The sequence below is a fragment of the Sus scrofa genome, chromosome Y (genome assembly GCF_000003025.6).
Source record: "Sus scrofa isolate TJ Tabasco breed Duroc chromosome Y, Sscrofa11.1, whole genome shotgun sequence".
NCBI classification, from domain to species: Eukaryota; Metazoa; Chordata; class Mammalia; order Artiodactyla; family Suidae; genus Sus; species Sus scrofa.
The window spans coordinates 8,937,577-8,964,980 of record NC_010462.3 but is presented as its reverse complement, the minus strand read 5'-3'; the positions used below and the strand labels follow the sequence as shown (position 1 = coordinate 8,964,980).

Genomic DNA, 27,404 nt, shown 5'->3' with positions numbered 1-27,404 from the left:
CATTAATTCCTTTAAAAAATCTAGGAGTTCCTGTCGTGGCGCAGTGGTTGACAAATCCGACTAGGAACCATGAGGCTGCGGGTTCGGTCCCTGCCCTTGCTCAGTGGGTTAACGATCCAGCGTTGCCGTGAGCTGTGGTGTAGGTTGCAGACGCGGCTCGGATCCTGCGTTGCTGTGTGCCTCTGGCATAGGCCGGTGGCTACAGCTCCGATTCAGCCCCTAGCCTGGGAACCTCCATATGCCGCGGGAGCGGCCCAAGAAATAGCAACAACAACAACAACAACAACAAAAGACAAAAAGACAAAAGACAAAAAAAAAAAAAAAACTAGAGTGTTTCTATTTAAAGATTTATTTACTTAATAAATTGAGGTATAGTTGATGTACAATATAATATAAATTTCAGGTGTACAAAACAGTGATTCAAATTGTTGGTTGCATTTTACTTATTATGAGTGTTGGCGTATTTCCTGTGTTGTGCAATACATCCTTCTACCTTACTTATTTCATACATGGTCTTTTTTAATCTCTTAATTTCCTTCCCCTGTCTTGCCTCTTTTTATCACTGAATATGTTCTTTTCTGCTCTTTAGAGGAATTATCATTCTGCAAAAGAAGCTTATGAACAGCTTTTACAGACAGAAAACCTACCTGCACAAGTAAAAGCAACTGTTTTACAACAGTTAGGTATATAAAAATTTACTTTTTATTATACATTTTGTGTTACTTTAAAATTTTAGGGGCAAGTGGATGAGAACAATTTTATCTCTGTTCATAAAAGTACGTTTTCATTAACATTCTGTGACATGTATTACTTTGAAGTTGCATCTAAATGAGTATATTATAAACATTTCTTTTATAACTGTGATCCTTTTCTTGGTGTGAAGTCAATATTTTTATGTCTACTGTTCAGCATAGTTTCATCTCAAAATTCATCTAAATGCATTGCTTTTAAATTATTAGCACTATCCCTTAGTAATTGACCTCTGTAGGCTTGAATACTTCCATGTGCCTTGCACCCTGTTAGGTTAATTGAATTAAAATAATTCAAACAGCAGGGTGCTAATGAGCTTGTTTTCATAGATTATTTCATAATATGAGTTAATGGAAATAGCTCACCTGCAAAATATGTAGTGTTTTATTCTTTATTTTTTCTAGCTATTTGTTACATTCTTATGTTTTAAAAGGAATTTGATGTTCAAAAATAATATGGAGTAATACTTACTTTTGCTTAGATGATAGTAAGAATACTTCTCAGTTAACTCATTTTGTTGATTATTAATCATGTATATCTTTGACAAGTAGGCTGGGTTTTTTTTTTTTTTTTTTTCTTTGTTTCTCTTTGGTTTTGATCAAATAACTTCTAAATTTTAAACATATTTGGGATAACATGAATGTTTTTATGATGGCAGTATTTTACCTGTAACGTCAAAAGCAGTTAATCATGCTTTTGCCTTGGTTTTGCAAAAGTAATTATATACACATGAATTCACACACAATTGAAGCACTAATTTCTTTTTTTTTTCTTTCTTTCTTTCTTTTTTTTTTTTTTTTTTTTTAGGGCCTTACCCAAGGCATGTAGAGGTTCCCAGGCTAGAAGCCAAATCAGAGCTACAGCTGCTGGCCTGCACCACAGCCACAGCAACACCAGAACCTAGCCAAATCTGACCCATACCACACGTAACAGCAGTGACAGATCCTTAACTCGTGAGCCAAGGCCAGGGATTGAACCTGCATCTTCCTGGGTACTAATCAGATTTGTTTCCACTGAGCCACAACGGCAACTCCTGAAACACTAATTTCTCTCTTAAATGATTAACATTTTATTGTGATGCAACCTCCCCATTGTTACTGTAGCTATAATTCAAACCTCTTTATTAACCAGTTTTTGAACTTTTTTAACCAGTTTTTTGTTGAGATATACACACAGCTTTGGAGGGTTCTTTTTTTAATTGTTTTTGATGAAAAGTTATATTTTTAGGATTATGTGAAAATAACTAGTGTCAGTATGGTGTAGGGTGTTTGGTAAGGTGTTTTTGTTTTTAATGATTTATCCTTGAATATGTACTTTTATTTATTCATAAGAGATAAACATGGACTTACTAGATTGTTTAATCTTTACAGGACAGATAGGTAAATTAATTATCTTAATTTTGGGGGTTTTTAAGTTGAAATTTTTTTCAAAATTTAATTTTGAAAAGGAAAATCTATGGCTTTTATGCAGACCCACAGATCTTTTAATTTTCCCTGTTCTTTAAGAGCGTATCGTAGCTTCGATTATATCATTTCGTGTAAAATGGACTGTCCTATAACAAACATTGGTAGTTTGACATTTTGGGAAAGTTTGATCCCAATGATAAGTAAATAAATACACTAAAAAGGTATTTTAATTTGTGTTCTTCATGATGTTCTTAAAGCTAGAACAATAGTTGAATCATGAGTGAATGTGTGCAATTATTTAATTATAGGATGGATGCATCATAATGTGGATCTGCTGGGAGACAAAGCCACAAAGGAAAGCTATGCTATTCAATATCTTCAGAGGTCATTGGAGGCAGATCCTAATTCTGGCCAGTCTTGGTATTTCCTTGGAAGGTGAGATCAGACAACTTCAGTTACGCTGCTTAGAGTTAATTTATAATCTAAAATGCTAGTAATGTACTTAGTGACATTAATACATTGTAACAGATTCTTGGGAAATGAAAGTGGATCATTCTAAATTAGGTGCTTTTACTGAGGAGTTCTTATTTTGCTTAATAGATTTTATTTTCACATTGTCTTCATTTGACTTGAATTGTTTCTAGTTTTCTAAAGAGTTTCAAAGTTTTTCATCATGTCATAATGATTAGTATTATTTCTCTATTTGATATTTGAATTATATTCCCTCTGTTATTTCTGTCATTGTAAAAATGTATTTATTTAACAGATAATTACTTTTTATTCTATCTGATGACCATCTGTAGGGTATGGAAAAGTATCAAGCATTTGTGATCTGAATTTTTATTCCACCTATTGAACGCATTGGATTAGATCTGTGAGGTGACTTTTCTCAAGATATAAATTTAATTTAGTTAACCAAGTAGGTTTGACTGTAAATTTTGATCCATTCTTTTTTATATAAAAAAAATTTTTTTAGTAAGTTTTTTTTGGAAGTCATTAAGTCTCATTAAGATTTATAATTACGCTTTTTAGTTTTTACAAACTATCTTTTTTAAAAAAATTAAAGTTTATATTTGAAGAAAATATTTTCAGGATAGTTCTTTTTGAAAATATTATTTATTAATCATGTATAAGAATTTAAGTTAGCTATTTTTTGCTGGATCTTTGCCTAGTTTCTCGACATCCTTATTGTAAATGAAGCTAGTTTGAGCTGCTTGATAGCATAATTTTTTTCTCCTTAAGGTCTTCAGTGAGAAGCTGAATCTTTACTATCTCCCACTGCCTAGCAGTATCCCTTGAGCAAGCCAATATTTAATAAATGAAATACGTGAATTAAATAGTGTTTGTGTTTGGAGCTGATGTTATCTTTGCACAGTGATTTTCTTAATACAATGATTGTAAAAAAATCTTACTTTTAGAAAAAGGGGAAAGGTGTGATAAATAATATTGGTGGGGGCTTATTTGCATTGTCTTTCTCTTTTTCTTTTTTTTTCTTTTTTTTTTTTTGTCTTTGTCTTTTTGAGGGCTGCACCTGCAGCATATGGGTTTCCAGGCCAGGGTCGAACTGGACTTGCAGCTGCTGGTCTGTGCCAGAGCCACAGCAACACCAGATCTGAGCTGCATCACAGTCTATACCAGAGCTTATGATTATGCCAGATCCTAACCCATTGAGCGAGGCCAGGATCAAATGCATGTCGTCATGGATACTAGCCGGGTTCACTTACCACTGAGCCACTACGGGAACTCCCTTTATTTGCATTTCTGTTACTATGCTTTAAAAGAGAATGACCCAGGATAAGTTTTCCTTTTAATCCAAAAGAAGAATTTGTAGCATAATGTAATATACATTGTACATGATGACTCTTCAGTACAAGAGCTCTTTCTTGTTACTTTTAATTACAGCCATATATAATGAAAATGCAGTGAAAAGTTTAAAATAAGCATTTTAAACATCAGTATTCCACTAGAAGGCTTTTATTAAGGCTATCTGCATTTAAAACATTGGCATGAGCTTTATTTTTAACTCTTGAATACAATTTTCTTCAAGTACAGTACACTATTTGCTTTCTCAAATAGAAGGTACAAATCTTTTTTGGGCTCAGGTGCAGTCCTAAAAAGAAAAGAAAAAAAAAATGGGGAAAGAGTTCATAAAAATCAAGCAGGTTTCTCAAGGTCACATGGTTAATTGGTGTCACGAAAGAGCTAGAACCCAGCTCTACTCAGTGGTGCTTCTGTGATACCAGCCTGCCTCAGAGAAACTGAGACAACTTGTGTTAGAGGGAGAGCCCTTGTGATTAGACCAGTTGTACTTGGGTATATTGACTTTCTTTTTTGATTTTTTTAAAAAAGGACTATGAGGGGATCTTCTTGTGGCTTAGTGGATTAAGAACCCAACATGGTGCCTGTGAGGATGTCAGTTCAATCCCTGGCCTCACTCAGTGGGTTAAGGATCTGGTATGCTATGAGCTATAGTTTAGAACACAGATGTGGCCCTAATCTGGTGTTGCTATGGCTGTGGTGTGCTCAGTTCAGCCCTTAGCTTGGGAACTTCCATATGGCACAGGTGCATCCAGGTTATAAAATAAATGGAATGTGAATAATGCCAGTTTCAAGAACTACTTCATAATTTTCCTAGCATGTAGGTAGGAGATAGTACATATATGATTTGTCTGATAATATAAAATACTTTCTTTGTTTAAAAAAAGTTTTTTTGTGTCTTACCATTCACACTATGTCTTGTCCTGTTCATATTACTACTGCTTTTTTTATGTCTACCTCAGAGTCATAGGTTGTATGGACTTTTTGGAAATTGCTGTCACTGTCTCTTTTACCGGTGTATTTCTGATGTCTCCAAACCCACAAATTAGCCATTCTTTAGACTTATTTATACTTCTCTTGTGTGCAGTTTGATATTAACATATCTCAGTTCTGTATTTTTCAAGAATTAGGGAATGTTTGTAATGAGTATTGTTAAGTTCAAAAAGGAAAGGTCATATACACTGGTGAAATCGTTATCAACATTTAGTTCCTCTTTTTTTTAGGTCTGTATTCTTGTGATGTTGGAAACTTGGATAGATATAAATAACGACTGTGTTTAACCTCAAATGCTAATAGCACTGAGCAGATATGGGCTATTGGAGTTTCTGTTGTGGCATGGCAGGTTAAGAATCTAGCTAGTATATATGAGGATGTGGGTCTGATTCCCAGCCTGATTCAGTGGGTTAAGGATACAAGATTGCAGCAAGCTGCTGTGTAGTTTGAAGATGCAGCTTGTAGCAGTGTTGTATCTGCAGGTCCGGCATTGCTGTATCTGCAGTGTGGGCCTGCAGCTGTAGCTCTAATTTAATGACTAGCCTGGGAACTTCCAAATAACTCAGCTGCAGCCTTAAAAAAATAAAAAATAAAAATAAAAAACTGGCTATAATAGTTTTCAAAAGATTTCATTATGTATGTTAGCCTGCAAATGATAATGTAAATTAAAATAACTGTATAAATCTGTATGTGCACACATAAACATATGATATATGATCAGTTTTTTCCCTTTTCATATGATAATTTTTGCAAACTAGTAGAGCTAATTTAAGCATTTATAGAACACTTTATTTATTTATTTTGCTTTTTAGGGCCTCACCCATAAAAGTTCCCAGGCTAGGGGTCACATCGAAGCTGCAGCTGTCACCTCTGCCACAGTTACAGCAATGTGGGATCTAAGTCGTGTCTGCAGCCTACCGACCAGATCACCAACCCACTGAGTGAGGCCAGGTGGCCCATATCCTCATAGATATTAGTCAGATTCATTTCCACTGAGCCACAGGGGGAACTCCCTAGAGCACTTTCTATAAATGGACATATACATGTGTCTGTATATGTTTATATATTTCCATCCTCTTTCAGGTGCTACTCAAGTATTGGGAAAGTTCAGGATGCCTTTATATCTTACAGGCAATCTATTGATAAATCAGAAGCAAGTGCAGATACTTGGTGTTCAATAGGGTAAGGACTATGATACTGTTTTATTGATTCACAAGTTTATTGAGATACATCTAATGTTCTTTGTATTAATATTTCACTAGTCAGTTTTAGACAACTTTATTTCTCTTTCCAGTGTGCTCTATCAGCAGCAAAATCAGCCTATGGATGCATTACAGGCCTATATATGTGCCGTACAGTTGGACCATGGGCATGCAGCAGCCTGGATGGACCTAGGCACTCTTTATGAATCCTGCAATCAACCTCAGGATGCCATTAAATGCTATTTAAATGCAACTAGAAGCAAAAGTTGTAGTAATACCTCTGTGCTCACAGGAAGAATTAAGTTTTTACAGGTAATTTTTTGAAATAGCCTATCTTAAAAGATATTTCCATATGTTAACTGGCACAGGGAGGGTGGCTGAAAAGTGTCTTTTTGTTTTTATGTCAGCAACTTTTTTCATAATTTTTAATACTTTAGTAGTGTTTTACTTTTCACTTTAAGATAGTCTGTATTTAAAGTGTTCTTTTGAATTTTTACTTTGATGATGCATCTTAGTTTGCATTATTTTGACTGCTATTTACATTTTTAAGTTACAGCATTTTAGAGAAAAGAACACTGGTTTTCATTCATGCTTGAAATGTCATGAGACAGTATCCATGTGAATTCTGAAATAGAGAATTTAGCTTTGTTCTCATTCTCTCGAATATATTCTAGTCACCCTCTTTATATAGCAAATATCTGAAACCACACATTTACAGTTTGTTTTCTTTAAGAAATAAATACCTATAGCATTGAGGAAGTTTTAGTGGACTTGCTCTTACTCTGGTAGTCCTGTGTTAAATTTGCTTTTTACATAATTTTTCCTAGGCTCAGTTGTGTAACCTTCCACAAGGTAGTCTACAGAATAAAACTAAATTACTTCCTAGTATTGAGGAGGCATGGAGCCTACCAATACCTGCAGAGCTTACCTCCAGGCAGGGTGCCATGAACACAGCACAGCAGGTGAGAAGTTGGGTTATCTTCTGTAGGTGCCCAGCTTTAAGGGTTCTTTCCAATCTGTAGTGATCAGATCTAAGTTACTAAGTGCAGGATTGGCTTTTTCTAAAAGATAAAAATCCTTCAAATTTAATTGCAAAAGGATTATAGATCAAAATAAAACTTTGGGAAGAAACATGGAGTACAGTTTAATACTTGTGTATAATTTTCATGATTTCAAAAGGGAATCCTAAGGGACTGTTATAAAGTGATTTATTTAATTTTTTAGAAACCAGGTTTTTTGAAAGCAGGTACACATTCCTCCATTGATGATTCATTCAATTTTGATTTTCAATTACAATCCATGATGTCCACATAGTTTTTGAAGAGTATGCAGCTTATAATGTTTTGCAATTTAAAGTCATGAATTAAGAATATTTGGAACCATATTTGTGTTTTACTTCTACCATTCTTAGGCTTACAAAGCTCATCATCCAAATACTGAACCTGTTTTAGGCCTCAATCAAACACCAATTTCACAGCAGTCCTTGCCAGTGCATATGATTACTTCTAGCCAAATAGATGGCCTGTCCAGTCCTGCCAAGAAGAAAAGAACATCTAGTCCAACAAAGGTATATATGTACATTTTAGAGAAACAGAAAATTCCAATTAGAATGAAGCTCTCAGTCTCCTGAAATTGGTGCCTATCTTTTAAAACTATGTACATCAGAGAGAGGAGTCATCAGATATTTTGCTATTATAAGCAGTATTTCCTATCCTAAAATTACAGTATAATTTAAATATAGAAAGGAAGTGTAATTTTATGTTCTTTGATTCATTTTACCCATTTCCCTGCTTTTACAGATTTAACTTACTTGTTACCACCTCTTTCTATGTAAATTGTTGAATATAATGAACAGCATGTTAGGTCTTTGAGTCATAGTTTAGATAAGAACCTTTGAACATGAAGTTAAAGAATAAATGAAATTTCAGACCTCATACCTTTCAAATTGATTGTGTATTAAGTAAATTCTCCAGTTCCTAGTTATTTAGTATCTCTGTTGGTGTATTGATTTAACCAAATATTTTTGAATTTTTGAAAATAAATTTTCCTCAGAATAGTTCTGAGAACTGGGATAGTGGCCAAAGTGTTTCACATGCTTCAGTACAGCAACAAGTTCATTCATGGAGTTTGACACCACAGAAATTACAGGTATGAAATATTCTTTTGACAGTTTTAACTAAAGCAGTGAGGGTAGTAAACTTGAATTTTTTTTTTAGATATTCTTAAAATTGAATAACAGTAAACTAAATTAATATGTATATAAGTATAATGAACCTGTGTATTCCAGAGTAACAGAGATGATAACTCATTTTTGCTTTTTTAAAGAAGTAATATATCATTTGTTTGAAATTGAAGAATAATTAGAAAATAGGTTGCACAGGTTTAAAGCGTCTTTCTAGTTCCTGTGTCCAGCAACTTAATTTTCCTTCCCTACAGATAACATTAATAGTTTATTTTGTTTTTTTTACTAGCAATTCACTTGAAATGTACAAGAAACTATACTGGTCTCATTTATTTTTGTCCTTTATGCAAATGTCCATAGACTGTTCTGTGTAAATATTAGGACTGTGTCTTCTCCCCAGTTATTTCCCTGAAAGATTTGTCTATAAGACTTTTCATGTCTTTTATATTGCTTCTTTGCTGTTTTTTAGCTGTATAAAATAGCATTTACATGAGAGACAAACATCTTATGCTATCATGTGTGGACTCTGAAAAAAAGGATACAAATGAACTTATTTGCAGAACAGATTTACAGACTTTGAAAAAAACTTATGGTTACCAGAGACAGGTTGGGGTTGGGAGAGGGACAGACTGGGGTTTGGGAATGGAAACATTCTGAAATTAGGTTGTGACAGTTATAAATATAATAATAAAGTTCATTGAATTAAAAAAAAATTCATGGGAGTCGCTGTCTTGGGTCAACAATAACAAACCCACCTAGTATCCATGAGGACGCTGTTTGATCCCTGCCCTCAATCCCTGCCCTCGTTAAGTGGGTTAGGGATCTGCATGTTGCCTTGAGCTATGATATAGGTTGCAGACACAGATTGGATCATGCATGTCTATGGCTGTGGTGTAGGCTGGGACCTATAGCTGGAACTCACTGTCTAGCTTAGGAATTTACATGTACCCTTAAAAGACAAAAAACTTTAAAAATACATGGAAGCCACCCAATATTGATTGAATTTCTATTGTTGAATTTTTTTTCAGTGTTTCTGTTACACTTCTATTATTTCTGTTACAAACAGTGTTCCTTTTAAGTAGTTTTGTGATACAGGATTTTAAAGTTAAAGGGCAGACAAAAATTACCTTCTTTAGATGAATATTTTTTTAACCCTCCTTAGCTTTTTGTAAGAACCTCATTTTGGTATTGATTACTTTTGGTTGGAAATCACTATTTCTTCACACAGAATTTCTGAGTTTGTAGTCTCTTCAGTGACAGGTTGATAGTGATTTATTTATTTGAATTATTTTGTATTCTTTTTCATTTGTCTAGCACTTGGAACAGCTGCGTACAAATAGAGATAATTTAAATCCAACACAAAAACTGATGCTAGAACAATTGGAAAGTCAGTTTTTCTTAATGCAACAAGTATGTATTCCATTTTTATTCTAATATTTCTCAGTATTTAGTAACACTTTTCTTGACTAGAGTGTCATTTGTCATATGTTAATATTTCTACTTGCTCTGTGTACTCAGTAGTATTTCTATTTCTAAACTTTTAAAATACTACTAATGGACACTTTTTTTTAATAGTCAGAAATTTAGGAGAAAACACATGGTGTTTTATGTAATTTGTGTAATGTTTCAGTTGTGATCCATAGACTTACTTTTTTATTGTTTTATAATTAACAAACTATCCATTCTTAGAGGTGGTTTTAGGATTCTTTGTTACCAAGGATTTGGCATGATGAAATGGAACTGCAGTTTGAAACCCATACTTTCGTGATAAGAAATAAGGCCTGTAAGGTGCCGACGGATACAGTCATAATTTTATTTTAAGTTATGTTATTTTATTTTATGTCTTTTTGTTTTTCTTTGTTTGTTTTAGGGCCGCACCCACAGCATATGGAAATTCCCAGGCTGGGGTCAAATCAGACTACAGCTGCCAGCCTATGCCAGAGGCACAGCAATGCGGAATCTGAGCCAAATCTCCCACTTAGACCACAGCTCATGGCAACACCAGATCCTCAACCCACTGAGCAAGGCCAGGGATCAAACCTGCAACCTCATGATTCCTAGTCGGATTCATTTCCACTGTGCCACAATGGGAACTCCCCAGTCATAATTTTAGATGTTTTCTTTTGCCCTATACCACCAATGAGAGAAATTTTCTTTATATGGTGAAGAAGATTTCAACCTAGAGAGATTAAATGTCATAATTAAGAATTGATAACACATTTTCAGAGTCACACAAAAAGGTTTTCTTTTTTGTTTTTGAAGATGAGACAAACAGGACAAAGTACTGGAATTCCTAATGGGCCAAAAGCTGACTCTTCACTGCCTACAAGCTCTCTGTCTAGCCAGCAACCACATTCTGCTCTACCCAGAGTACCTAGTGTCTCTCAGCCTGAAGTGCACTCTGCTTATTTTGAAAAGCCTTTGTCTGATGGACCTTTTCCTGCAGGCTACACTGCTTGTGTCACATCAGAAACACTAGGGAGTACAGACACTACTCTGGCAGGCAATGCTTATGTAACAGGAAGTGGAAATAATGTAAATGTGCCTTATCTACAGCTAAACACCCTCACTCTACCTCATAACTGCACAAACCTGACCAGCCGCACAGAAGAGCCATGGAGAAAACAGCTATCTCACTCCACTCAGGTAAAAGAAATATAATATGCTTTGTTTGCTCTTATTATGTAACAGTTTTTCTTTGATATGTGTACTTTTTGAGAAGAAAAAAAATTAAAATTTAAGAAATACTTTTATCCTGAAAAACTTGCTTTAAATAATTTATAATCATCTGAGAATTTTGTTTTACAGTATTAATACTGCATTGTAGGCTCAGCTTGTACACATGAGTGTATTTACTTATCCAGTATAAATTAGTATGCATAAATTAGGTTAGATGGTCTGGAAAAAAAGAAAATAGCAAAGCCTTATAATTCTTCCAAATTCCACTGCTGTTGAATTAAGTCATCATCACCATATTTTTTAATATTTGTGTTTTTTTAATATATGCAAATATTCCAGATGTTTGCAGTAACTACAGTACTCTACCAGTTGTGAAAGCATTTATTTTAATGGGGTAGGAAGTTTCACTTACTATAAATTACGGTAAAATATAATTTGAACTATGTGGGGAAAGTATCTTAGAAGAAAACCAAGATGTTACAGTGTCAGAGAACTGACAGAATTTGGAAAAGCTCATCAAATTGCCTTCAATATGATTTATGAAGAGGAACCACAAAAGATGACAATAGAAAGCAGTGTTTATACATTATTATTAATTAAATCCCATAATTTACATTCTTATTGATATGTTTTTGTTGTGTTTTGCTTTGCCTTTTAGGGCCACACCTGCAGCAGATGAAGATTCCCAGGCTAGGGGTCAAATTGGAGCTGTAGCTGCCGAGCCTACACAGCCACAGCAACGCAGTATCTGAGCTTTATCTGTGACCTACACCACAGCTTGTGGCAATTCAGAAATCTTAACCTACCATGCAAGGCCAGGGATTGAACCCGCATCCCCATGGATCCTAATCAGGTTTGTTTCTGCTGAGCTACAATGGGAAACTCCACGTTGTATGTGTTTTCACAGTTATTTGTGACTTGCATCCAAATTAATATAAAATTAATATAAAATTGTTTCCTCATCCTAAACATATCCTGTGCTCCATTTATTTAATCCTCCTGCCTCCCTTTAATGTGTGGAAACCATAGGTCTCTTTATTACTCTGCCTTTTTTCCAGGGTGTTATATAGTTAAAAATGTACCTACACTATGTTCCCTTTTTAGAATGGTTTCTTTCATTTAACCAATATGCATTTTAGGTTCCTCCTAGTCTTTCCTTGAGATGATAGCTGTGGTTTTTTTAATCCTAAGTAATGTTCCATTGTTTGGTTTACCCACACTTTGTTTATCCACTCACTTAATGAAGGAATTCTATGCTATTTCCATATTTTTGCAGTTGTGACTAAAACTGCTATAAATATTTATGTGCAGATCTGTATGAACATGTTAAATTTCCAACTCATTTAGTTAAAAACCAAGGAACATGGTTGTTGGATCATGCTATAAGTTTTGTATGAAATTGATACTGTCTTGTGAAGGTATGTTGTATTTTCATTGCCACCCACAGTTACTGAGGGTTTTTTTTCTCTAGCTTTTCCTACCAGTGGACAACGGCTTAGTTCAAACAGATACAAACAGGACTTCCCATTATGTATGGCTCAATGGTTTAAGAATCCAACTAGAATTCATGAGAACGTGGCCTCACTTATTGGGTTAAAGGATCCAGTGTTGGGAGTTCCCCTCGTGGTGCAGTGGACAACGACTCCGACTAGGAACCATGAGATTGTGGGTTCGATCCCTGCGCTTGCTCAGTGGGTTAACAATCTGGTGTTGCCGAGAGCTGTGGTGTAGGTCGCAGACGCGGCTCGAATCCCACGTTGGCTGTGGCTCTGGCATAGGCTGGTGGCTACAGCTCCGATTGGACCCCTAGCCTGCGAATCTCCGCATGCCACGGGAGCCGGCCCAAGAAATGGCAAAAAGACAAAAAAAAAAAAGAAAAGGATCCAGTGTTGCCTATACTGCAGCTTGAGGATGTGTCTCAGATCAGTCATTGCTGTGTCTGTGGCACAGCAGCTGGCAGCCTCAGCTCCTGTATGTGCCCTAGTCTGGGAATTTCCATATGCTGTAGGTGTGACCCTAAAACAATCAAAAAAAAAAAAAAAAAGAAAAGAAAAAGCAGATATAAACAAAGTACCAGAGACTGGGTGGATTATAAATGACAGACATTTAATTTTCATACTTCCAGAGTGTGGGAATTCCAAGATCAGGCAATCAGCCAATTTTGTTATCTTTTGAGGTCCTCTTCCTTAATATTAAACTCTTATCTGTGTCCTCACATGGCGGAAGAAACAAGGGATCTCTCTGGATTCTTTTTAAAGGCCCACAGATTACTTTCTTAAAAGGCTAGAATCTGACCAAATGCCCCACACTGAGGTACTGTCCTTTATTTACCACTTCCAGATACCATGAGAACTAAATTTCAGTGTAGAAATTCTGGGGGAACACATTGCGTTTGTGGCCTTAGCATTTTGGATTTTAGTGCTTCTAATGGGGTGTAGTGGTATCTCATTTTTGTTACAGTCACTAATAATTTTTGGAGCATCTATACTTTTTGCTGTCTGTATATATGTCTTAAAGAGGTGTTTGTTCAGTTTTGTTGAATATTTTATAATTGAGTGGTTCATTTTCTTTCTCTCTCTCTTTTTTTTTTTTTTTTTTTGTTCTGTTTTTGCTTTTTAGGGTCACACCTGTAGCATATGGAAGTTCCCAGGCTAGGGGTTGAATCAGAGCTGCAGCTGCTGGCCTACACCACAGGAATGCTAGATTCAAGCCAAGTTGGCGACCTACACTACAGCTTATGGCAACACCCGGTTCTTAAGCCACTGAACAAGACCAGGGATTGAACCCACAAACTCTTGGATAGTAGTTGGGTTCATTATCTCTGAGCCACAACGGCAACTCCTGAGGGTGGTTCATTTTCTTAATTGGTTTTCAGAGTTTTTCCCTATATATTTTTGATAGTAGTTTCTAATCAAATATGTCTTTTGTAACTATAGTTTCCCAGTCTCTGCTTTCCTTCTCGTTCTCTGACAGTGTCTTTCACAGAGCAGAAGTTTTAAATTTTAATGAAGTCCAGCTTTTCATTTCTTTAAGACAATGCCTTAGAACTGTAAAAGTTGTCAACCGCAGGTATCTAAATTTTTCCCTTTTGCTTTCTTACATTTTACATTTAAATCTATGATCCACTTTCAGTTATTTTTTTGTTATCCATGTAAGATGTGTGTCAAGATTTCTTATTTTTATTTTATTTATTTATTTACTTAGTCTTTTTTTGCCTTTTCTAGGGCCACTCCTGTGGCATATGGATATTCCCAGGCAAGGGGTCTAATCGGAGCTGTAGCTGCTGGCCTACACTACAGTTACTGGTTCTTTGATTTGTTTATCAGTGTTTTGTACTTTTTCCATAGAGATCTTGCACGTATTTTGTTGGATTTGTCACTTCATGTTTTATTTGGGAGGAAGTGCTACAGTATTGTGATTTTAATTTGAAATTTTACTTGTTAATTACTAATATTAACCATGTGACTTGCAACCTTGAAGTATTTCTTATTTAACCTTTCTTATTCTTACTATTTTTGTTGAGTCTTTTAATTTTTATACATTACCATAATTTTATTATGTTACCTTTCAACAAATAAATTTTTATTTCTTCCTTTTTAATCTGTATCCCTTTAACATCATTTTCTTGTTTTGTCACATGAATTGACTCTAAGTGTGACTCTGAAACGGTTGAGAGGGCACATCCATGCCTTGTTCAAAATGCTATGTTGGTGAAAGCTTTAAAGTTTCTCACTTTTACTTAAAATGTTAGCTATAGGTTTTTTGGCAGATGTCTTTTCAAGTGCTGCGAATTCTTCCCTATTCCTAATAGTCCTTTATTATCCTTTAATACCAATGGGATTTGTAATGATGTGCTATCTATAGTTATGTTATTAATAATTTTTCTCTTCCCCTTAGTCTGGGGAAGAGAAAAGGTCAATTTTATTGACCTTTTCAGAGATCCAGCTCATGTTTTCCTTGGTTTTTTTTCCTCTGTTAGTTTTTCCAGGTTCAGTATTTTTTAATTTCTTTATTGCTCAATGAATTTATTACATTTATAGTTGTACAATGATCATCACAATGCAATTTTATAGGATTTCCATCCCACAACCCCATCGCATCCCCCCAACCCCCATACTGTCTCCTTTGAGACTGTAAGTTTTTCAAAGTCTGTGAGTCAGTATCTGTTCTGCAAAGTTCAGTCTGTCCTTTTTTCAGATTCCACATCTCAGTGAAAGCATTTGATGTTGGTGTCTCATTGTATGGCTGACTTCACTTAGTATGATAATTTCTGGGTCCATCCATGTTGCTAAAAATGACAGTATTTCATTCATTTTAATGGCTGAGCAATATTTCATTGTGTATATGTGCCATATTTTCTTGATCCACACCTCTATCCTTGGACATTTAGGTTGTTTCCATGTCTTGGCTATTGCAGATAGTGCTGCAATGAACATTGGAGTACATGTGTCTTTGCAAGTCCTGGCTTTGTCTGGATAGATGGCCAGGAGTGGGCTTGCTGGATCAAATGGTAGTTCTATGTTTAGTTTTCTGAGGAATCCCCACACTGCTTTCCACAGTGGTTGTACCAATTTACAATCCCACCAACAGTGTACTAGGCTTCCTTTTTCTCCACACCCTCTCCAGCACTGATTGTTTGTAGACATTTTGATGCTGGCCATTCTGACTGGTGTAAGGTGGTACCTCCTAGTGGTTTCGATTTGCATCTCTCTAATACTGAGTGACTTTGAACATCTTTTCATGTGTTTCTTGGCCATCTGTATGTCTTCTTTGGAGAACTGTCTGTTTAGATCTTCTGCCCATTTTTTGATAGGCATGTTTGTTTTTTTGGTATGGAGCTGCAGAAGGTGTTTGTAAATTTTGGAGATGAATCCCTTGTCAGTCGATTCACTTGCAAAGATGTTTTCCCATCCTGTGGGTTGTCTTTTTGTGTTGTTTAGGGCTTCCTTTGCTGTGCAGAAACTTTGAAGTTTGATTAGATCCCATTTGTTTATTTTTCTTTTGTTGTCAATACTCTGAGAGGTGGATCTGAGAAGATGTTGCTGTCGTTTATGTCAGAGAGTGTTTGGCCTATTGTTTCCTCTAGGAGTTTGATAGTGTCTGGTCTTATATCTAGGTCTTTCATCCATTTGGAGTTGATTTTTGTGTTTGGTGTTAGGGAGTGTTCTAATCTCATTCCTTTCCATGTGGCTGTCCAGTTTTCCCAGCACCACTTATTGAACAAGCTGTCCTTTCTCTATTGTATTCTTGCCTCCTTTGTCATAGATGAGTTGGCTGTAGGTGCGTGGGTTGAATTCTGGGCTTTCTATCCTGTTCCACTGATCTCTATTTCTGCCTTTGTCCCAGTACCATATGGTTTCGATGACTGTTGCTTTGTAGTAGAGTCTGAAGTTGGAGAGCCTGATTCCTCCAGCTCCATTTTTCTTTTTCAGGATGTCTTTGGCTAGTGTGGGTCTTTTGTGCTTCCAAAGAAACTTTAAAATTTTTTGTTCGCGTTCTGTGAAAACTGTCCTTGGTGATTTGATAGGGATTGCCTTGAATCTGTAGATTGCCTTGGGTAGTACAGTCATTTTGATAATATGAACTCTTCCAATCCACGAGCATGGTATATCTTTCCATCTATTGGTGTCATCTTTGATTTCTTTCATCAGTGGCTTGTAGTTTTCAGAGTACAGGTCTTTTGTCCCTTTAGGTAGGTTTACTTCTAGGTATTTTATTCCTTTGGGTGCGATGGTAAATGGGATTGCTTCCCTAATTTCCTTTTCTGCTTTTTCATTGTTAGTATATAGAAACGCTGTTGATTTCTGTGTATTGATTTTGTATCCTGTGACTTTGCCAAATTCATGGATGAGCTCTAACCGCTTTCTGGTAGATCTTTAGGATTCTCTAGGTATACTATCATGTCATCTGCAAATAGCCATAGTTTTACTTCTTCCTTTCCAATTTGGATTCCTTTTATTTCTTTTACTTCTCTTCTCTGATTGCTTGGACTTCCAGAACGATGTTGAAGAGTAGTGGTGAGAGCAGACATCCTTGTCTTGTTCCTGATCTCAGCGGGAATTCTTTCAGCTTTTCACCTTTGAGAATGATGTTTAGTTCTGGGTTTGTAACATATGGCCTTTATCGTGTTGAGGTAGGTTCCCATTATGCCCACTTTCTGAAGGGTTTTTATCAGAAATGGGTGTTGGATTTTGTCGAAGGCTTTTTCCGCGTCTATTGAGAGGATCACATGGTTTTTATTCTTCAGTTTGTGAATGTGGGGTATCACACTGATGGATTTGCGGATATTGAAGAACCCTTGCATCCCTGGGGTAAATCCCACTTGATCATGATGTACAATCCTTTGAATGTATTTTTGGATGCAGTTTGCTAGTATTTTGTTGAGGATTTTTGCATTGGTGTTCATCAGAGAAATTGGCCTGTAGTTGTCTTTTTTTGTGGAGTCTTTGTCTGGTTTTGGTATCAGGGCGATGGTGGCCTCATAGAATGAGTTTGGGAGTGTCCCTTCCTCTGTAATTTTTTGCAATAGTTTCAGAAGGAGAGGTGTTAGCTCTTCTCTAAATGTTTGATAGAATTTGCCTGTGAAGCCATCTGGTCCTGGACTTTTGTTTGTTGGAAGTTTTTAAGTCACCGTTTCAATTTCAGTTCATGCGATGGGTCCGTTCATCTTTTCTATTTCATCTTGGTTTAGTTTTGGAAGATTGTACTTTTCTAAGAATTTGTCCATTTCTTCTAGGTTGTCTGTTTCATTGGCAAATAGTTGCATATAGTAGTCTCTCAGGATCCTTTGTATTTCTGTGATGTCCGTTGTTACTTCTCCTTTTTCATTTCTAATTTTATTGATTTGAGTCCTCTCTCTTTTTTTATTGATAAGTCTGGCAAGGGGTTTATCAATTTCGTTGATCTTTTCAGAGAACCAGCTTTTTGTTTCATTGATCTTTTCTATGGTTTTCTCTGTTTCTAGTTCATTGATTTCTGCTCTGATCTTTATGATTTCTTTCCTTTTACTAACTTTAGGTCTTATCTGTTCTTCTCTCTCAAGCTGCTTTAGATTTTAGATGTAAAGGTAGCTTGTTTATTTGGGCTTTTTCTTGTTTCCTGAGGTGAGCTTGTATTGCTATAAACTTTCCTCTTAGAACAGGCTTTTGCTACATCCCATAGGTTTTGGAGTGTTGCATCTTCATTGTCATTTGCTGCTAGGTGTTTTTTAATTTCCTCTTTGATTTCTTCAGTGATCCATTGGTTGTTTTAGGAGCATGTTGTTGAGTCTCCACGTGTTTGTGTTTTTTGCAGTTTTTTTCTTGTTTTTTTTTCTTATCCAGTCGTATAGCATTGTGGTCAGAAAAGATGCTTGATATGATTTCAATTTTCTTAAAGTTACTGAGGTTGGATTTGTAGCCCAGGATATGATCAGTCTTAGAGAATGTTCCATGTGCACTTGAGAAGAATGTGTATTCTGCTGCTTTTGGAATGGAATGTCCTATAAACATTGATTAAGTCCATCTGGTTTAATGCATGATTCAGGGCCTGTGTTTCCTTATTGATTTTCTGTGTGGATGATCTGTCCACTGCTGTAAGTGGGGTGTTAAAGTCCCCCACTGTGATTGTGTTATTGTCAATTTCTCCTTTTAAGGCTGTTAGCAGTTGCCTTATATGTGGTGGTGAACCTATGTTGGGTGCGTAGATATTTAAAATTGTTACATCATCTTCTTGGATTTGATCCTTTGATCATTATGTAGTGGCCTTCTTTGTCCCTTAAAATAGTCTTCATTTTAAAGTCTATTTTGTCTGATATGAGTATGGCTACTCCAGCTTTCTTTTGATCCCGGTTTGCGTGAAATGTTTTTTTCCATCCTCTCACTTTCAATTTGTAGAAGTGAAGTGGGTCTCTTGAAGACAGCATGGCATGTATATGGGTCTTGTTTTTGTATCCATTCAGCCAGTCTGTGTCTTTTGGCTGGGGCGTTTAGTCCATTCACATTGAAGGTAATTATTGATATGTATGATCTTATTGCCATTTTATTAATTACTCTGGATTTGTTTTTGCTGCTCTTTTTCCTTTCCTTCTTCTCTTGTTCTTTTCTGCCTAGAGAAGTTCCTCTAGTATTTGTTGTAAGGCTGGTTTAGTGTTGCTGAGTTCTCTCAGCTTTTGCTTATCTGTGAAGGTTTTGATTTCTCCTTCAAATCTGAACGAGAGCCTTGCTGGGTAGAGGAATCTTGGTTGGAGGTTTTTTCCTTTCATCGCATTAAGTATATCGTGCCACTCCCTTCTGGCCTGCAGAGTTTCTGCTGATATGTTTCTTTTAGGATGAAAATATATATATTTGAATAGACTAATAAAAATTCTCTAAGCTTATCTAAGATACAGTGGCACATTGAAATCAACAAAGTACCTCGGTTACAGAGTTTTCCCTAAAGATACTAACCCCTTTAATCAGATGATTAAAGAAACTTTTTTTAAGGTCTGTACCAGAGCATATGGAAGTTCCCAGGCTAGGGGTCAAATTGAAGCTTCAGCTGCCAGCCTACACCACAGCCACAGCAACAGCAGATCTGAGCTATGTCTTCGACCTGTACCACCACTCAAGGCAATGCTGGATCCTTAACCCAGTGATCGGGACCAGGGATTGAACCCATGTCCTTGTGGATATTAATCAGGTTTGTTACTGCTGAGCCACAATGAGAGCTCCTGATTGTGGAAACTCATAAATCGAACTTTTAGTATTTGGTTAAATGATGTTACACTTTTAGTTGTTTATATTCACTTCAAGTTGTTTGTATTTGGTGGCATTCCTTTTTTTTTTTTTTTTTAATTCATTCTTTATATGCCTTGGGAATTTGCATAATATTGGGTTTTAAAAGTTTTTGTTTTTGTTTTTAGGGGCTTCACAAAGGTCAGAGTGCACATTTGGCAGGACCTAATGATGGACAACCTTCATTTTCCTCTAGTCCTCTACAGTATCTCCAGGCGACTAGTACTGATACTCAGAAAAAGACTGGACATAGAACTCTGCCTAGCAGTTCAGTAATACAGGGAGCTGCTCTCAGTCACCTCTCCTCTAATATTGCTACCTCAGGTGGACAACAAGGCATTAACTTTACCAAAGACAGCACACCTTCAGGAAATAGATCTTTGGTGCCTGAAACAATCAGGCTTGTTGGAGACACACCTAATGGCTGTGCTGATATCAAGGGACTTTCTAATCACATTCGGCAGTTGATGACAGAACCTGTTTGCAGTCCTAACCATGGAGATTTGACATCACCAAATTTAATTTCAGACAATCCTAAAATCTCTGCCTTGTTGATTGAAAAAACCAATGACAGTGTGATGACTGGAGCTTGTGACAAAGTCAATAATATTCACCCAGAGAATCATACAAAGGCTAATAGTTTTGTTGGCTCTTCACCTTCTTCAGTCATTTCTACCACAGCATCTTCTCCAAAATCTGTTGAGAAGACAACCACAAATGGTATTACCAGCCTTAACAGTCCTCACGGTAGATTACAAACAATTAATGGAGAAGGGCTAGAGAATTCACAGAGCTCTAAAAAGGCAGACTTGCCTGTAATCACTTACAAACCTGATCCTCAGATTATACCATCGATGTCTGTGTCCATATACTCAAATTCTGCAGAAGTTCTTAAGGCATGCAGGTTAGTATGGGAAAGTTTATCACAAAGTAAAAATTGTTGACTCCTGACTTAAACAGGATAGTGAAGTAATACCTTGATTTTATAAGAAATATAGGTTTTGCTCCTAAAAAGCAAAAAAAAAAAAAGAAAGAAAAAAAAAGTAAAAGTTTTGCAAAATGTGATAATATACTCACTTACCCAAAAGTAGCAATTTCATAATGAACTTTGTTATATACTTCAGTATTATGATTACACCTATGCGTATCAGATGGAAAAAGCATTTTCTATCACCTGCTTTCTTTAAGAGGCCAGTCTGCAGTGTTACTCACCTCTTTTGATTTTCAGAGCTGTTTTTAGCATTTCTGTGATTCACCTTATTCTGGGGATTGAAATCAGAGAATGGGTTAATAAATGTATTTGGTAGAAAGCATCAAAGCCTAGAAAACCTTGCTGTTTGTTTTCTTTCTGATAACATTTTGTGTGACTCTAGGAGACATTATAAACTAGGTAGAAGTGAAGAGACAAGGGAAAGGATGAAAAAATTGAGAAATGATAATAGACTACCAGTCTCTGACAAAGGAAGCTGTATTATGCTACTTAAAGAATGAGCCTCAAAGATTTGCTTCTTAAGTGGGTTGCGTGGCCTTTAAAACAAAAAAACGGAAGAGTCAAAGAATGAGGCATGCTTTCCTTGATAGAGATTTCCCTTTCGGCAGATTCCTTTCAAACTTTTTTTAAAAATCGCCCTTTGGAGACATAATTCACATACCTTATGGTTTTTTTTTTCTTTAAAATGTGCAATGCATTGCTTTTTAATATATTTCCAGATATATGCAGCCATTACCAGAATCAATTTTTTAGCAGTTCTAAATCACCTCAAAAGCAAGCTTGGCATACAGTTTTTAAATTAATGTTTTTCTGTTTATATTAAACAATAAAATCTAGTCTAAAATTAAATAACAAATTATTTGCACACATGAGTATTTTATCTAAGGGAATAAAACATCAATGAAAGTTGGTTAAAGTGGCAGGGGTAATGTTTATAATTTTCTAGTATATATTTGAAATTTGAACAGTATTACATTGAGTATTCAAAAATTTTTTTTCTGGGAGTTCCTTGGTGGCTCAGGTTAAGGATTTGGCATTGTCATCACTGGTCTGTCTAGGGTTGCAGCTCTGGTGCAGGTTCAGTCCCTGGCCTTGGAACTTCTGCATGCCGTAGGCTCAGCCAAAAAAAAACTTTCTAATTGAGGTTGAAATGAAGTAAAATAGACAATATATATATACCATTAAATATGTAATCTAAAGATTACTTTTTAATCTACCTTAACTATTTAATTTATTACAAGTTTTGAATTTTAGAGGTGAAAATAATTATTGTTTAATTACTGTTTTTCTCTTGATACTAAGTTGTTTCATGTCTCTTCTCTATTGCTGTATTTATATTTTAATGCACTTTTAGATCGTTTTATCAGAAGGCATGTGTTATTAACAAACTTCTAAACTGAAAAAAAAGTTTTAAATATTTATATACTTTGTGTGTGTAGTGACCTGTGGTAAAGTAATAAAGAAATGGAAATAGTATTTTGTTTAATATGTAATTAAAATTAAGAAATCTGTCTTCAATAGTAGATTAAATTTTAATCCTTGTCTTTAATAGTAGAGTAAATTTTAAATTTCCCCTCATTAAGCAATGTATGTAAACATTAATTCAGAATAGTCCTTTTAGATTTAATTTTGGCTCAAAAACTTCTGAAAGGACTTTTGCAATATTACTTCAAATGTATAAATTTATTATTATGAATTTATTATCTTTGAAATGTTGCAGATTCCTACAAATGTATAGTTTTTCCAGCAAATAAAGTGTAGTCTTCCACCCTCAAACCGTTGTAAATGGAAAAACAAGAGAAAAGAAAGGACAGAGGAAAGAGAATAAAAGGACAGGTTCTGAAAGTTGAGGATAAAATTATTATGCAATTTAGAGCAAGAACCAGGATAGCCAATTATAACTTTCCTGTGGGGACTGATTTTGATAACTAATCCTCTTTGCAAGATTAGTTCAGGGAAACATCAGTGTAATCAGTGTCCCTTGCTGTATCTCCTCCTTTTGTTCACTCTCTATTCATTTTCCTGGCTTTAGCACTTTCTATTTTCTTGAAACTAACCCCTGTTGACCTTGTTTTCTCCTTTTAACTGAATCTGGAAAGTCTGGAGGAGACTGGAGTGGCTATTATTCACAACCATCTCCTTATGTATTAGGAGTGATTGGTATTTTAACAGAGAAGAAACTTATGTTTCCATTATTGTAAAAAAAAAACAGTATCAGTTCTTTCTATGAAATACCAGTATCTTCTGTGTTAACCCTAAATGATAGAGACATGTTAAGAAACTAAACTAAAAACAGACTAAAATTTTTAAAAACCCAAAAAAACTAATTAATGATTTCATCATACTAATTGAGCAGAGTTTGATCTTTTTGTCCACATTCCTCACAGGTTTTAATGTGAGAAACTTAATTTGTGTGTGTGCTCTTTAGGGCTGAACATGCAGCATATGGAGTTTCTCAGGCTAGGGACTAAATCAGAGCTGCAGCTTCCTGGCTGCACCACAACCACAGCAACTCGGGATCCTTAACCCACTGAGCAAGGCCAGAGATCAAACCTATGTCCTCATGGATACTGTTCAGGTTTGTTATCACTAACTCACAACAGGAATTCCCGATTGTTAAAATTTTAAACTGTTGTTGTTTGGTTCATTTTGGTTGCCTAAAGTTCATAATAACTGTTGTTTTTTGCTTCTGTTAAGATTTCAAATTATAACTTAAGCATTTCAGTGGTTTGATTAGCTTTGGCTCCCTTGCTCATACCTCATCTTTTTTCCCCCCATTTTCAAATATATTCATATTTATGTTGCTTAATTATTCTATATATTCATATTTTATTGCTATAGAATTATAAAAATTATACGCACAGAATTCTAATAGCTATCAATTCCTGTCACCTTGTTTGATTTTTCATGTTTGATAAGCTTATAAATTTTGTTCAAAGACAAGTATTTAATCCATGTTACAGTATCTTAAAGTATTAATATTATGTTGTATCATCTTTCTCTAGGAAACAGTTTTTTTGTAATCAAATTGAATCACGTCATGTAAAATATAAAGAGTAGGAGTTCCCACTGTGTTGCAGTTGGATTGGTGATGTCTCTGCAGTGCTAGGACACATGTTCAATCCCTGGCACAGTGGGTTAAGGATCTGGTATTATCACAGCTGCACTGAAAGTGATTGTTGGCCCAGAAACTCCATATGCCACCAGGCAGAAGGGAGGCCGGGGCAGGGGGGAGAAAAAAATGTATAAAGAGTTACAGATAAATAATTCAACATTGAAACCAATTTTTTTAATTATGTAGAGATAATAATTGTCTCCTATTATACTTTAGACATATATATTTGTTGAACACATCAGTTTCATGGAGTTTATAAATTATGATTTATTTTGTATTTAAGTTTAAAGCTTAAAATATATTATAGCTAACAGGAAACCTGTGGGTCATTATGCCTTGTGGATGCATAATGAAACCTAGGTATTTGCTAAGCATTTAACCTTAAATAAAAGTATAACATTTTCTTTTTTGAAAAAATAAGAGAAATGCTTTTCCTTACAAAGAGAGAAATCCACATCTTAAACCTAATTTTGTAACAAAAACTCCATCACTGACTGTTTTTAGTTTAAAAATGGGTAAAAATAGGTCGTGTACACTAGAGCTGTGTATTATGTCATCTCAGATAATAAAACACAAAAACTTCTATTTTAAGCTTTAGTTTCAGTTAGTCCTACCAAAAAATTCTGAATTTGGGCATTTCTTCCCTTTACCAAATATAATGCTAAACAAGGAATGGTAGTTCTACTTCAGTTTCTGTAATTATGTAATTTAAAATTTAAAATATAATTTGTTCTGCAGAAATAGTTATTTGTTCTGAAGACATCCAGTGTATATTTCACTTTCAAAATAAAGCTTTTGGGAATTCCTGTCATGGCACAGTGGAAATGAATCCGACTAGGAACCATGAGATTGTGGGTTCAATCCCTGGCCTTGCTCAGTGGGTTAAGGATCCAGTGTTGCCATGAGCTGTGGTGTAGGTCGTAGATGCGGCTCGGATCTGGCTTGCTGTGGCTGTTGTGTAGGCTGGCAGCTGTTGCTCCGATTAGACCCCTAGTCTGGGAACCTTCATGTTCCCTGGGTGCGGCCCTAAAAAGACCAAAAAAAAAGAAAAAGAACTTTTGAGTTCTTACCTGCTATTGTAATATTTTAAGAAGTCTTTCCTTATATATCTTAAATTTTTCACTTTCAGTAACTGAATATAATAACAGGAATCATTTCAATGGCTTAACAGTTTTCTGTATTTGTTTACTCAGTTTAAAACTTTAAGGATTTGGAGGAGTGGCACTGTGGAAATGACTCCAACTAGGAACCATGAGGTTGTGGATTCACACAGTGAGTTAGGGATCCGGCGTTGCCGTGAGTTGTGGTGTATGTGACAGAGGCAGCTCAGATCTGGTGATGCCGTGGCTTTGGCTTAGGCTGGCAGCAACAGCTCTGATTGGGCCCCTGGCCTGGGAACCTCCATATGCTGAGGGTGCAGCCCTAAAAAGACAAAAGGCCAAAAAAAAATTTTTTAAAGATTTAGAATTATCCTTCTAATAGCCTTTCACTGAAAAGTGAATTTGAGTTTAGCAGTAACATTCTTGCATTTTAAGAATTTATAACTTATAAAATATGATTCCTTTCATATTTGAAAAAAATAATTGAGACACTATCAAGTAAAAATTACGTATATTATGAGGATGCATAGCAATGATACACATCCCTTTAAAAATAATTACAGTCTATAAATTTAGTTGACTGATGTTTTGAGAATAGAAAACAAATGGTCTTTTTACATTTGAAATTTGTCATAAAGATATTCTGGAAATAAGATCAAGCAAAAGAGATATGTCACTGAAATCATTGTTATAAATCTGTTTTGGTTCAAGTTGTTGTTTTAACATTAAATGAAGGAAACCTCAAGGTAAATCCTGAAAAATTGGAGTTCGTATTCTTTAGGTGAGATAAATTGCAAAACTATGAAAAAAATTTTGTGAGTAGTTTTTGTTTTTTGAGTATACAGCATATTTAGTGATAAAAGGAATCAAATACAAATGATGAAGGCAAATATTGAAGTTAACAGTTCTTTTCTTTCTTAATTGATAAGAATATTCTAGAATGATTTTATTGCTTTGAGACACCCTATACGTAGAACTTTACTCTTTATGTTAGTCATCTGTTTTCAAAATTATAGTATAAATGATATTTTTCTTCTGATTGTTTTGTAGGAATTTAGGTAAAAATGGTTTGTCTAACAGTCACATTTTGTTGGATAAATGTCCACCTCCAAGACCACCAACTTCACCATACCCACCCTTGCCAAAGGACAAGTTGAATCCACCCACACCGAGTATTTATGTGAGTCTAATAACTAGCTAGAAATAAAGCAAGTGTTTGAGGTTGTCCATCTTTTAAATATATTTTTAAACCAGTATAGATTCTTCTGGAGAAGATTAAATTTTTTCTCACAGTAAGTTTGAAAATACTTTGAATAACATGTCTGTATCCTAAAAGGTAAAAAGGTGACCTCTCTCAATCTATAAATATGATCCTTTACCTGTTTTTGTAAATAAATTTTTATTGTTAATGTAGTCATGTTCATTGATACATATGTTGTCTTATTGCTTTGCACTAGATTGGCAGAGTTAACTAGTTACAAATAATAACAGGTAGTTCATAGAAGAAAAATTATTTACTATCTCTCCTTTTCAGAAAGAATTATTGACCACTGCAATATTTAAGAAAGAATTTTTCGAAGAGAGTATTTAAGTTTAAAATGTCTTCTCACTTATGGACTGGAATTAAGTGAGAATAATAATAGTTGTTTTTATGTCAGTTTTTTGTTAACATGGCTCTCAATATACATTCTGTCATCTGCTGATTGTATAGATTTTGAAATTCATTTGACTTTATGCTTCAATTAAAAAAAGATTTTTCGAGCTATAAAAGAAGTTGTGAATGTACAAATGATGAGTGCATGTTAATAACATGGTTAAATATAAGTAGATCATTTTAAATTTCAGTTTGAAACAAAACATTTTTACTTTTCAGAAAATTAGGCATTTGTGGAGTAACTGCTTTGATGCAACATCTTAGGAGTGCTGAGACATAGGTTCAATCCCTGGCCCAGCATGGTGACTTAAGGATCTGGCTTTGACACAGCTGTGGCTTGCATCTGATCCTTGGCACAGGATCTCCATATGCTGTGGGGCAGCCAAAAAGGAAAAAAAAGTTTAGGCATTTGATAAAGTGTGATGTTAATTAAATCAAAATAAATTTTAAGAGTTTCTTCTTTCAGTTTTTACCATTCCCTTCTAAAATATAACTGAGGAGTTCCCGTCATGGCGCAGTGGTTAACGAATCCGACTAGGAACCATGAGGTTGCAGGTTTGGTCCCTGCCCTTGCTCAGTGGGTTCACGATCCAGCTTTGCTGTGAGCTGTGGTGTAGGTTGCAGATGCAGCTCGGATCCAGCATTGCTGTGGCTCTGGCGTAGGCTAGTGGCTACAGCTCCAATTCGACCCTTAGCCTGGGAACCTCCATATGCCATGGGAGTGGCCCAAGAAATAGCAAAAAGACAAAAATAAATAAATA

General features: G+C 35.3%; 1 protein-coding gene across 5 annotated transcripts in view; it reads left to right on the top strand.

The window, feature by feature from the left end:
- The window catches only part of LOC110255320 (lysine-specific demethylase 6A-like), a 150,023-nt gene extending 122,991 nt beyond the window's left edge, over window positions 1–27,032 (top strand). Inside the window, exons 9-19 of one of the 5 annotated variants that reach the window (XM_021080982.1) lie at window positions 590–683; window positions 2,465–2,591; window positions 6,051–6,149; window positions 6,262–6,481; window positions 6,997–7,131; window positions 7,581–7,736; window positions 8,222–8,317; window positions 9,666–9,761; window positions 10,908–10,997; window positions 19,912–20,687; window positions 26,040–27,032. In XM_021080982.1, coding sequence (XP_020936641.1) covers window positions 590–683; window positions 2,465–2,591; window positions 6,051–6,149; window positions 6,262–6,481; window positions 6,997–7,131; window positions 7,581–7,736; window positions 8,222–8,317; window positions 9,666–9,761; window positions 10,908–10,997; window positions 19,912–20,687; window positions 26,040–26,190 — 2,040 coding nt within the window. In that variant the 3' untranslated portion in view covers window positions 26,191–27,032. Of the gene's footprint in view, window positions 1–589; window positions 684–2,464; window positions 2,592–6,050; window positions 6,150–6,261; window positions 6,482–6,996; window positions 7,132–7,580; window positions 7,737–8,221; window positions 8,318–9,665; window positions 9,762–10,613; window positions 10,998–19,911; window positions 20,688–26,039 lie in introns of all 5 variants that reach the window. The other 4 variants (XM_021080978.1, XM_021080980.1, XM_021080983.1 and 1 more) reach the window with 4 other exon arrangements.